Genomic DNA, 12,516 nt, shown 5'->3' with positions numbered 1-12,516 from the left:
TACATCACTAAATTAAAAAAAAACCTTAGCTACATATTGCTTCTCTGGAATTTCCTCCTTTTCTGGTAGGAGGAAATGACAAAAACCAACTAGACAGTTATCTTTTTCCTAGATGACTTTTTGTGGAAGCTGTAGCAGGCATATCTGTACAACAGCAGAAGTTTCTCATGATCTTTCTGCTCTGTAATCAATCCTGTCTTTAACTGCATTATGTTTATCTGACGAGATGCAGCTTGGACAGATGAGTAGTGTCATAGGAACAACTTCAACCTGCTGCTTTATATTAAAATTTCCACAAATTGCTCTTTGGATAGAAATATTAATAAAAAAAGCTCTTTTTGATATATGAAAGAGAAAGAAAAACTTAAAAGGAAAGACTATAACAAAACTCTAATAACCCCACTCTAATTATCATTATCCTGTTATTTATATTGATGAAAACTACCAGCAGATTTTTATTACTGGTCACTACATATTTAATATTCAGTTTTAATGGAGTTACAAACATAATTATGAAGTTGTAACACCCTTTACATTTTTTTGTGGTGTTACTGGATAACAACTGGAAGTACTTAAAACTTTATCAAATACAGCAGGGGAAAATATGAATATGTAGAAAATCAAGTATTTCTTATAAACACGTGGCTTGGAGATAAACTTGAGGTTCCACTGTGAACCACTACAGAAAAAAATTAATCCAAGTTTTCCCATGTCCTTCATCATATCACCGAAAAAGAACAAAAAATTTCTTTAAAAAGAAGATATTAAAATTTAGCCCAACAGCCTCTCTAAGATTACATGCACACTTAAAAAAGGTTTTCAGCAAAACCCATTTACCTTGCACTTCAGTCTCCAAAGGCCAAAGCCGCCTCTGGATTTTTGCTGCTCCGCTCTCCCGGGCAGCTCCCATCATGTCTTTTCCACCTGCTTTTTTTTTTTTTTTTTTTTTTTAAAACCCTTAAATGTGCTGTCTGTAGTGCTACACTGGGCAATGGACTAGGAAGCTATACTGAATTCAAACAAATACATACCTTTTTGCAGAGTCATTCTATTAAAGCTGGATGTTTCCTGGTCTGATGGAGCCCAAGAGCAATTCTACCAACGCAACTGAGCAGAAAATGTGAGGGCAGTAAAGAGCTTCTGGGCTTGCTGAAGAGAGACGGACAGGTGGGCAAAAGAGTCTGCTTAAACTGCTGCAAGAAATGTTCACATAACTATGCCTCAATACCCTACAGTGAAACACACAACAACCCAGAAAAGCTTTTCAGCACATATTTATCTAGTCATTGTATACATATGTTCAGTTTGTGAGTGCAAGCAAACCACTGAACTGATGTGCTGGCAGGGCCCAAACTCTTCTACCCCAGAGCACCTATAAGGCCAAATCATTTCACTTTTCTCCAAGGCTAGCAAAGGAAGTTTGTGCAGGAGTCTGCCAGGTGAGCTGCTCTGTGCCACTGCTAATCATTTCAGGCTTTTTTGTTGCTTTTGAAAAATATGAAAATGTAGTCCAAAGCCAAACAGCTTTACAAATCTCAGCGCTTCTTAAGAACCACTATTAAGCTCACTAACAAAGCCCAAGAAGCTAAAACTGAATGTCTGCAAATAAATCCTGAGTATTTGCCCAAGTTCTGTGGCCATCTAAGACTTTGGCCAGGCTCGCAACCCTCTCTTTAACAGTCGTTAATGAAGGCTTATACACATAAATGATTGCAGAAAGCAAATGTTAAGCTTGCACATGTGCTTACTCCTGATAGGAAGCCCTTGATATATTTTTATGTAGGATAAGACACTGCTAATTAACTCAGGAGTGTAACCAAGCTCCCCAAACTCTTTACCAGAGCTTCAACACAAAGGAAATTAAACAAGCTGGGCACGGAGCCAATTGCAATTTTCATGGTTAGGACCATGCACGCTTACAGTAACTTTGTCTGAATGTGATGAAAGAACATTTCAGTTCTGCACTCATCCAGTACATCTTACAGGAATGTAAGATTCATTCTCAACCCCAGCGGGGCTGAGAGAAGAGAGTTTCCTCCCTGCCTCAATAATTGCCTAAACCCACTCATTGGCTGGCTCTCCTCAAGTTAGCAGCGTTTCTGGCACAGTACAGCTGACTTCAAGCTTTCTGTTCAGTGACGGAAGCCATTCTCAAGGTGGTGAGCAGTATCACATCCTGCCAAGTTAGATGTGGTTCTTGCAGAAGTGCCTGAGAGTTATTGCACCACTAGTCCATGAAATAGATCATTAACAAGATCAGTGCAACCACCTAAGTACAAATAAATTCATGCTAAATAAATTCAAGGCAAAACTAGATAATCTGCTAAATAGAGAAGAAATTTCTTTACTTGTAGGAACAGCTGAAAAATCTAGGGGGGGGGGGAGAGGGAAGGAGGTGAAATGTCACTGAGGGATTGGTTATTTCCCTCTTGTTCACAATATTCCCTGAACACATCATCATTCTCTGTGGGTAAAGATGAAAGAAAAAATTCACTTAACTCATAATTTAAAAACTAATTTACACAACTAGCATTCCACTGATTATTTTTACTCTTTCATGAAATTGCATCAAGCTAAGATGACCAAGACCATAAAGGTAACATAAGCCTAAATTCCAGAAAGGCAAATCAAAGTTCCACAACTATTGCTGTTTGTTCGCTTTGAGGTGCGGAGGACTTTAAAAATTTTCAGTGATACTTAAATTTCATACGTATTTTTCAGTCTGCCATTGCGCTACTGCTATTTTCATGGGTCCGTGAATTCTGACAACCCATACTGCGAAACGCTACTGGATTCAAAAGACATTCATTAATTGTTCACTCTCAGTACCCTTGAAAATAAGCCACCTATTCGTTGCCTCTCCAGATGACAAGTTAGGCCTATGATTTCAAGAACTGACATTTTACAGTGCTAGCCATAATAGTTTCAAGGACCCGTACACCAAAGGAAATTTCTTGAAAAGCTTGATCAGCTGGAAATTCAATAAGCCATACCTGAGTGATCACCTAATAACTGTAGTGAAAAGCTCTTTATACTTTCTCAGACATATTGAGCTCACACTCATAAACGGCTCAACGTTTCACAAACAAATGAGTTTTGGACAAATAGAAAAGCTTTAATATAATACTGAGCTGGAAGCTCCCGTTAACACGTAGCATGTACACATAACACTATTATCGTTAAAGTAATTTTTCTCATAGTATTTTGTTATAGGAAACAATTTCAAATTACAGAAAAGTCACTTTAATTTGCCATTATAATGAATATGCCCTATAAAGTGGAAATTATTTATTACAATTATTTCCTGCAATTAAGAGACCTTAATCATCTCAAAATCATTTTCCTGGGCTCACGTACGTCTCTGAAATCTTCCTGATCTTCCTATAAAATGCCTACTGCTGTCTTCTAACTTTCTGTTTTGAAAATGACTAACACACAGTTTGTTATTTCATCTTTTGACCTTTTCCTGAAATACCCGCTTTTCTGAATAGGAATCAGGACACAGACTAGATCTAACGTCTTATATTTTCAGGGGAAAACTGGATACATATTTTAGGGAAGTTTTGTGGTGTTTTTGAGAAACATGGCTCTGAAAAAAACCTCAATACCTAGAAGTCGTTCCACTACATAACAACTCCTGTATCTAAGCATAAGAAATGCCTCCAATGTTTTGCACTTTAAGAGAGGTTCAGGAGGGAAACTGCTATTACTCCTTGTTTGCAGGGAACAATGCCTGGGAGTCCTAAGCATGCACCAGGGGCTGTGTTCAGTGTTATTCAAAGGAAAAGGAATGATTTTAGCTTGCACAGACATAAGCCCATTCCTGCACGGATCGATTGTTTGCAACAGTTTGACACTTTCTTTCATAATGAGACCAAACACTGTTATTGAGCACATTCCAGGCTCCATTGATCTGAGGACTGCAGCATTACTTTCGCACAAAAGGTGAATGTTGCCAGCCTGGAAACTGCTTTGTTCTCCCTCCCTCCCATGCTGGAACAATTACTGCTCAAAGAAAGGACTAGGAAAACTAATTTCTAAAAGTCAAACCATCTGCTACCTTTCTGCTAACGTTACCAACACAGAGGTTGCTGCTAGTGGCTGCGTCTCCTGGTTACAGCTAAAGCCATCAATTTACTTCCTACATGTTACTAAAGAGCTGGGTTCAGCTATGCTGCAGAATCACAGAATGGTTGAGGTTGGAAGGGACCTCTGGAGATCACCTAGTCCAACCTCCCTGCTCAAGCAGGGACCTCTAGAGCATTTTGCCCAGGATCACATCCAGGCGGGTTTTGAATATCTCCAGCAAAGGTGGCTCTGTCACCCTCACAGTGAAGAAGTTTTTTCTCAGGTTCAGATGGAACTGCCTGTGGTTCTGTTTGTGCCCGTTGCCTCTTGTCCTGTCACTGGGCACCACAGAGAAGAGACTGGCCCCATCCTCTCCACACCCCCCATTCAGATACTTGTACACGTTGATGAGATTGCCTCTCAGTCTTCTCTTCTCCAGGCTAAACAGGCCCAGCTCTCGCAGCCTTTCCTCATAGGAGAGATGCTCCAGTCCCCTCCTCATCTTTGGAGCCCTCCGCTGGACTCTCTCCAGGAGTGCCACGTCTCTCTTGTACTGGGGAGCCCAGCACTGGACACAGTACTCCAGGTGAGGCCTCCCCAGGGCTGAGGAGAGGGGCAGGATCACCTCCCTCCACCTGCTGGCAACACTCTGCCTAATGCACCCCAGCATACCCTTGGCCTTCTTGGCCACAAGGGCACATTGGCTGGCTCCTGCTTAACTTGCTGTCCACCAGGACTCCCAGGTCCTTCTCGGCAGAGCTACTTTGCAGCGGGTCAACCCCCAGCCTGGACTGGTGCCTGGGGTTATTCCTCCCGAGGTGCAGGCCCTTGCACTTGCCTTTGTGGAACTTCAGGAGGTTCCCCTCGGCCCAGCTCTCCAGCCTGCCCAGGTCCCTCTGAAGGGCAGCACGGCCTTCTGGTGTGTCAGCCTCTCCCCCCAGCTTAGTATCACCAGCAAACTTGCTGAGGGTGCACTCTGTCCCTTCCTCCAGGTCATTGATGAATACATTGAACAAGACTGGACCCAGGACTGACCCCTGGGGGACACCGCTAGCTACAGGCCTCCAACTTGACTCTGCGCCATTCACCACCACCACCCTCTGAGCTCAGCCATCCAGCCAGTTCTCAATCCACCTCACTGTCCACTCACGCAACCCACACTTCCCGAGTTTACCTAGGAGGATGTGATGGGAGACAGTGTCCAAAGCCTTGCTGAAGTCCAGGTGGATAACATCCGCTGCTCTGCCCTCATCTACCCAGCCAGTCATTCCATCATAGAAGGCTGTCAGATTGGTCAAGGTTCAAGGTGAGATTCTTTAAGATAACTAAAAAAGTTGGATCCCTCACTTCTGGTGAGCTTATCTGGAAAATTTAAGACTTGCATATTACTGGTGAGGGCTGAGGCAGAACTGTTCCCTTCAAAAGGTTCAGCAACCTCTTTTAATGTTTCTCCCTTGCCAGAGGAGAGGCGTATAACATAATCACGATGCTGTCCATAACGTAATACAGCCCCTTCATGTGACGCAGGGAGAACAGAAGTGCTTGAGAGGTTCTTCATTACGAGCTCAAGCACATCTGCAGGGACTGCCTTCTGCTTGGTGTTCACCAGAGTCTACCCTTGGGTATGGAGAAGAGCAGCAGTGAGCTTCCAGTCAGCAGACATGGGACAAGGGAACTACTGCTTGCCTCATTCTCCCTCTGCACTACAGAAAAGGGGACAATGGCACAACCTCAGGCCAAGGAAATACCTGCCTTTAACGTATGGGAGAAGAAAGAGAGACAGTCTTCTGGCTGATAGAGAGATACTGAAAACCCATGCCCAAAAGCACAAAATTGAAGAATTATCACTAAGCAAAACAACAGAAAAGACTGCTTCCTTTAAATAGTCATAAATTAACATATAAATTTGTTTTGGATGCTCCTGTATCCCCGTTCTTTTTGTTCTTCAGGAATATTCTCAGAGTTACATTTCACTAGCATAAACATTAATGGAAAGAAAACATTTCAGAAATGAATTACCATTTGATGCCTTTGCATTTAAGTCTGCAAGAATGTCTAGGCACTTGTCTCCAGTCTAGCCCTTACCAAGTCCCTTTTAACCAGTACTATTCAAATCCAGAATTTCTTGGGAAGAACTATTCCCAGATGTGAATGAAAGTTCGACAAACCTGGAAAAAAAAAATTAAGCCTGTATGCGTGGGGAAATTACACTTTCCCCACTTTCAGTTTAATTCGTTTCCTGCTTGTGAAGCTTCCTGAGTAAATTAAACATCCACCTTTCAGAACAGCCACAGTGAATTTAGATCCATCACAAATCTCACAAGTACATCAGATCTCTTAGAGGCAAATCTGGCTTTTAGTACCATGTTTCAAAATCCTTACCCACCCTGCAGAAAAACAGAGTCCCCTAATACTAGCCTTTCACTCAAAAATAACTTAAAATTCTCAAACTAGAAATTTAATTACATTCCCCCTTTTAAAAGGGCCAGATCTGTTCCCTAACTTAAAAGGACTAAACGAGATTCACAGACTTTGGTGAATAAAATCAAGTAATTTAGGGTTTCCAAGTTGCGGGGAGAAGGCAATAGGCAGGTAGCTCAAACACGAAGGTCCGTGAAAACAAAGCCAGGCTGCAGAGAAAAGACCCAGCGCTCTTCACAACCCAGCCCTCTGAGAAGCGCCACAGTCTTCAAGCACACCATTCATACTGCCTGATCAGAACAAGCGCACACACAGAAAACCATTCAGCCAAAGAAGTAATCTTTACCTGTAGAAGTACGAGCACCCCCTGACTGTGTTGTGAGTAAAGTGTTCCTGAGTCTTCTCATTTCCAAAGTCCTCTAATGGATCTGACCACAGGATGTCACACATGGGGCCATACGCAGGTGGTTCCTTGAATCGATCTAACTAAGAAAAATAGGATACAAAAGAAATACTAACTTCTTTCAGCTATGTCTCACAGAAATGCAGAAACAAAAGCTACTGGTTTTGATGCCACAGGCTGCCAAACCAGGTCCCAAACCACTCTATAATTCAGCTTCGGGCTGCTCTCAGCTTTAAAGCAACGGATTTTGAGTAACAGCATCACACTCCTTGCTAACGCTGCCAAGGAAGAGATAAATATTCTATGTAAATTTTATCTGCACATTGCTTTTTTCTTTTCTTTCTTTTTTACTGTTTTACAAGCATCTGAGTGGGCATTTCTGTATTTCATTATTTTTCAAGCGATTTATGGAGCAAGAGACTTGAAGAAAAAAACGCAACACATACGTCAAAGCAAATTCTCATTTGATTTAAATATATATATTTTTAATCAATCCCTGGCATTCTAGCATCTTGCCATGAAAATCTCATTGCTCTCATCAACTGCAACCTTAACCTTATTTAAGCAGCTAAAAATTCCTCTTTCTGGCTGACCACCGATAATAAAAAATTCAAATTCTATAGAATCATACTGCAAATAAGGGCATAATAAAATAGGGAAATATTAAAGATCAGTATTTCTCTGCAAGAATCCTTTCATATATAAAACCCCCTTGTTAAGATGGGTGTATGAACCAGGCTGGCAGTCTATCATGCTCTCTGCTCTGACCAGAAAGATCAAGTAATGATTTAGTAACATACCATTTTTTTAAGCTAATACTTGAACAGAAATAAGTGATTTTGCATGTTTTCAACACTCTATTAAAAAGTTTTAATAAGAGGCCTCTACAATTTTAACTTTGCATCTTTGTCATAAAATATGCATGGCATAACTACACTTCCAACTTATTTCAGCCCTTAAATAATTCATGTTTTGTAACTATAATCCATCTCAATTGAATAACAATTCATGAATATACAAAACATTTTCCTGATGATTGCCAAAGATGAACAAACCTGCCAGTAGATCAAAAACACACAAAACAAAACAAAAGCAACTAAGATGTTAATGACCCTAATCTAGAATCTGGGTGTTAAAAAAATTTTAATCTGCCATTACACTGTTGCAAACTCAGCTAATTTTTAGGTAGAGAATATTTTAGTTTAATGAAACAGTGAACCCTCACCTCACAAACAAAACTTTACAGTCAGTAATTTTAAAAAGTGCAGATAATATCTTCCTCTAATTGCTTTTAAACCAAAACATGTCACTATTGGTCCAAATTTTTTTTTAACATATTAATTTCTTAATAGGATACAAATTAATCTCAGAATATAATTTATTTTTCAGTAACTTTAAAGCTCAGAATAAATGCATATCCATATTTACAAATCTCAAACTGCAAGTGAGAGAAATGAAAATCTTTACTGCTAGAAACACTAAGTATGAATGGTTTAAATGCCTCTTTTTAGAAATATCAACTGAGATCTTTTGCACCAAAGCATCTGAAAAAAATTAATACATGATAATGTGTAGCAACACTGGATTATGTGAAAAAACTGTTTGACACTGTTCTCTAACTGTTATAAGAAACACTTCTCAGAACATAAGGGTTAAGTATAAGTATTAAATTACTAAGCCTCACTTAAACAATTTGTTGGACACAAATGCAGTGCAGTTAGAAACGTGGCAGGACCTACTAAGAATGAAAATCTGACTCTTTCAAATAGTAGTGTTATTTGGACTGTGTTGGTTGCAATGCTATTATACTTTTTTATTACATATTTAAATATTGTGAGGTTTTCTAGAGCTTTTTTTAATTCCTTCTCCAATAAAGTGCACAAGGCATAAGAAATCGTTAGAAAGTATGCTCACGCTGTGCTAGAAGATATTACTTACAAGAAGTTAACTCTATATACTCATTTGCTCATTTACCTAACACATTTTTTCCAGCATACAAAGGTGATAATTCTGCGTTTTATTGGATGCTAGTAATTTCCTCTCCTCAATAAAATATGACTAATTGCAGCATTTGCTTTTTAGCTCTCTGATTCTGAAAGACCTTTAAAAGGTGATAATGTCAACGTGAATGTCAAAATGACATAAAAGCATCTTACACAAAAGAACAACAATGACAGAATTCAGGTTTTAGTTGTTGGTGATTAACTGTTCACTTAGACTGGAGCACTACTCAGACTTACTTTTCTGATGTCATCTAAGGTGTTGATCTCTGGAGACAAGCCACCGTGTACACAAAGGAACTGTTGGTTCATCAGAGCAGCCAAGGGAAGGCAGTCGAAGGCATCCATGCAGGCATCATATACTCGTTCTGAATACTTGATTTTACCTTTCAAAGATTAAGACGGTATCAGAAAGCGCCATCGACATTTCAGAGGGGGAAAAAAAAAAAAATTGGACTATGCTTAGTGTCCTGATCCCACTCTCAATGCTCTCTCTTGTACTGAGGACTGTACCAAAGCTTGTTTCATCCCAAAACATTTTTTTAAATTATTGTTATTTACTGCTGGAAAAACTCTTCAGATTTTAATCTGAAGAAGTAAAAATTCCTGGAAGGTTTATTATATTTTTCCAAAAAACCTGAAATAATGTAATATACTATTATAGTCTGATATGAAATGTATATAGCAAGCCTTACAAAGTCTGTTGAACAGTCATCACCTACTACATTATAGCTCAAAGAAAGCTCTCTATAAAGTAATCAGAACTTTAACCCACTCCCTTATAATTAATTATCTACAGAAATGCCATTATGAAATGGATGAGGTGGTACAATGAAGCTGAAATGTTAATTTACCAATACGCATATTAAACTCAGTAAACCATGAAGCTGTTGAGTCAATTAACATTTCCTTTATCCCTGATGCTAAAAAGGGAACATAGACTTATGGCAATAGCTGCAGCTTACAGAAACACAGAAAAATTTTTTCATTGTGCAAACCAAGGTTTACTTCTAATGAGCTTTTCTGTGCCACTGTATCCTTCCTCACAACGCTGAAAGGAACTCCAACAGAAACAGCATACTGAAAAATTTCAGTGAACTTCCAGAGTAAACGTGAAAATGCTATATTCCCATGGCCTTCCCATAGCCACACACTGCTTCCCAGGCTAACTTTGCCGAAAAGGGCAAAGCACCTCTCTAGAGAGCTCAGCGCCCCCAGCACCCACCGTCTGGTGGGTCACTGCCTGCTGCTCATGGTCTAATCCCTCCCATTCGCCCCCTCCGAACAACCCCTCGGACCCCTGCAAGGCGATTGCCCTCTTTTGGGGAACAGTGACTAAGACGTTACCAATCGCTAACAGTAAACAGATATCAAATACTCACTGAATAACAAGTTGTTGAAAAGGGAGTTAGGGTAAAAAAGGTCATAAGGTAGACTTACATTCTTGCTTAAATGTGAAATACTCTGTTAAATGTCTACATTCATGATTCCCACGAAGTAAAAACAGTGTTTTGGGATAAAGGATTTTCAAGGCCCACAAATACAGCACACACTGCAAATCAGAAACAAAAAGGAGAAACAGTTATGTAATTCAATCACCTATGTCCAAAAAAATTGCATTGCATGTGAAACATGTTACCACTATTTCTAAAATTAACTGTTCAGGTAGTACAGGCAAGTATTTCTCTGCACTTTAACCTGGACTGGCTGAAAGAAGTATTAATGTATTTTAATAAAGTTCTGCACTTTTGCTAATTATATTTCCCTGTTCTGCCAGGTATTGCCTGCAGTTGTCACAGCTGTTAAGAAGTATTCCTGTACATCTCTGAACTAGAATGAATATATTCCACCTGGCAGGTTAGACAGGAATCCACTCTGGAAACAATTTCAGCGGAAGAGCTGCATTTCCTGACTTAAAGAAAAGGCTGCCCTAGAACAATTTAACTCATGCTGCAGGAAATACCTTACCTTCCAATATTACAGATTTTTTACATGAATACTTGCAATAAGCTTTGTTATTAATTGTACATTGTTCTGTACAACAACTGAGAAGAATTCCACAAAGCTCTTGTATTAAATGAAGTTACTACAAAGCTTCTACAGAACATTTTGTCTTTCCAGTATATTTCTATTTGAGCTGGCATTTCTTTTTAGGCATGTGTTTTAAAGACAAAAATAGAGGACTTAGTGGGGCTAACCTCTGCCCACACCTCTTGAGATCATCAGATTAAAATAGTTCTTTTAAAAACTGCACTGATACAGCAATGATGTCAAAGCATTGCGAGATTCTTGACAAATGAGCAAACTTGCAAAATTTAAAGAATATCAGTCATATATCCAAGACAACGCTAGTCAGGTACTTGGCTAACACACTCACGGCTCCACGTAAGTCAACGGAAATAAGACACTTACTGTGGGAGAATGGCGGACGACTTTTGCATGCTCAGCCTTCCTACTGCTGCCAAGCTGATAAGCTCATCTCATCTTTTAGTGCAATAACGAAAGGTCCATGGTATGGCAGAAAATGTGAGCTAGAAATTTGGTCTAAACATTTGCTTCCTGACCCCTTTCTTTTACATGTACGTGAACTGCATAACTGCTACATGAGAAAAAAGATATCCATTTTAACACTTACATATGCAACTGCCTTCCCAACGACCCCCGTCATTTCACTGACAAAATTTGCTTTATTTATTTTAATAATCAATAGCTGGGAGTCCCAGAATGTACTTATAATACCATTTCTGTTTAGAGCAACGTCATCATTTGTATCAATTCAATTCCTCTAAATATGTACAGTATGAACTTCCTTCTACAACTCAGAACTGCTTGCTAAAAAGAACAGAAGAATTCTGTTAATTACTTCTGAACATTTTGGGTTCTGCTTCTTCATTCACTAAATGATCCTCTTCCTTAAAAAAATAAAAATAAAAAGCAACGTTTTTACGCTTGTGCTAAAACTCACACTATCCGTAGATAATTACATGCCAGCAGGCGTTTTACAGTACTACAGTTTGTCTTGAATTTATTGCATGTAAACATCTGGATGTTCTGGCTGCTCTAACTTCTGCTCTTCTACTCCGAGGGTTTCGAGCCCGATAAAAAGAGCAGAAGGGACGGGCAGCGCAGCCTGCAGGACCTGGGAGGCTAGGCCTGGAAACGCGGGCAAGCCGCCGAGCCCGCGCCACCGCTGCAGCCTCCCAGGCACTACCGCCACCGGGGAAGGGAGAAGAGATGCCAAGGCGTCAGGTGAATTACAATGACACTATCCACCATGAAATTCAGTTTTTAGGTGACAGGAATTATCTGCTGTGACCCAAGGCTACCACCAAGGGCGCATCTAGGGAAGGTTTTCTGGAGTCTGTACAGAGAGAGGACCTTGCTTTGAGGATTCACTTTAATGGGAAAGTAGGCTTGACCTTTTTCACATGACAGCAACAAAACTCTGAGCTTGATGGTGACTTCCTGGCTTTCTCATTCCTCCAAGTAGTTCTGGAACCTTCAGCGTCCTTGAATCCACTGCTTCGTGCAAAAACTTGACGTAAATGTCGTGAGACAAGAAGTTTAAAGTGACACCTCCATTCATGCGAGAGAAGCTCCAACTTTTGAAGTTGAATCTAAGTT

The 12,516-nt window shown here is 40.0% G+C and overlaps 1 protein-coding gene across 5 annotated transcripts in view; it reads right to left on the bottom strand.

Moving 5' to 3' along the window:
• Positions 1 to 12,516, bottom strand: part of PPP3CA (protein phosphatase 3 catalytic subunit alpha) — a 208,640-nt gene that overhangs the window by 42,593 nt on the left and 153,531 nt on the right. For all 5 annotated transcript variants that reach the window (XM_068942006.1, XM_068942008.1, XM_068942005.1 and 2 more), the window contains 3 exons: positions 10,333 to 10,444; positions 9,133 to 9,278; positions 6,836 to 6,975 (listed from right to left, as the gene is read on the bottom strand). In XM_068942006.1, coding sequence (XP_068798107.1) covers positions 6,836 to 6,975; positions 9,133 to 9,278; positions 10,333 to 10,444 — 398 coding nt within the window. The remainder of the gene's footprint in view (positions 1 to 6,835; positions 6,976 to 9,132; positions 9,279 to 10,332; positions 10,445 to 12,516) is intronic.

Source organism: Struthio camelus, chromosome 4, assembly GCF_040807025.1.
Source record: "Struthio camelus isolate bStrCam1 chromosome 4, bStrCam1.hap1, whole genome shotgun sequence".
NCBI classification, from domain to species: Eukaryota; Metazoa; Chordata; class Aves; order Struthioniformes; family Struthionidae; genus Struthio; species Struthio camelus.
Note: the sequence above shows the minus strand (reverse complement) of the source record. Positions and strands in the feature narration are given on the sequence as shown.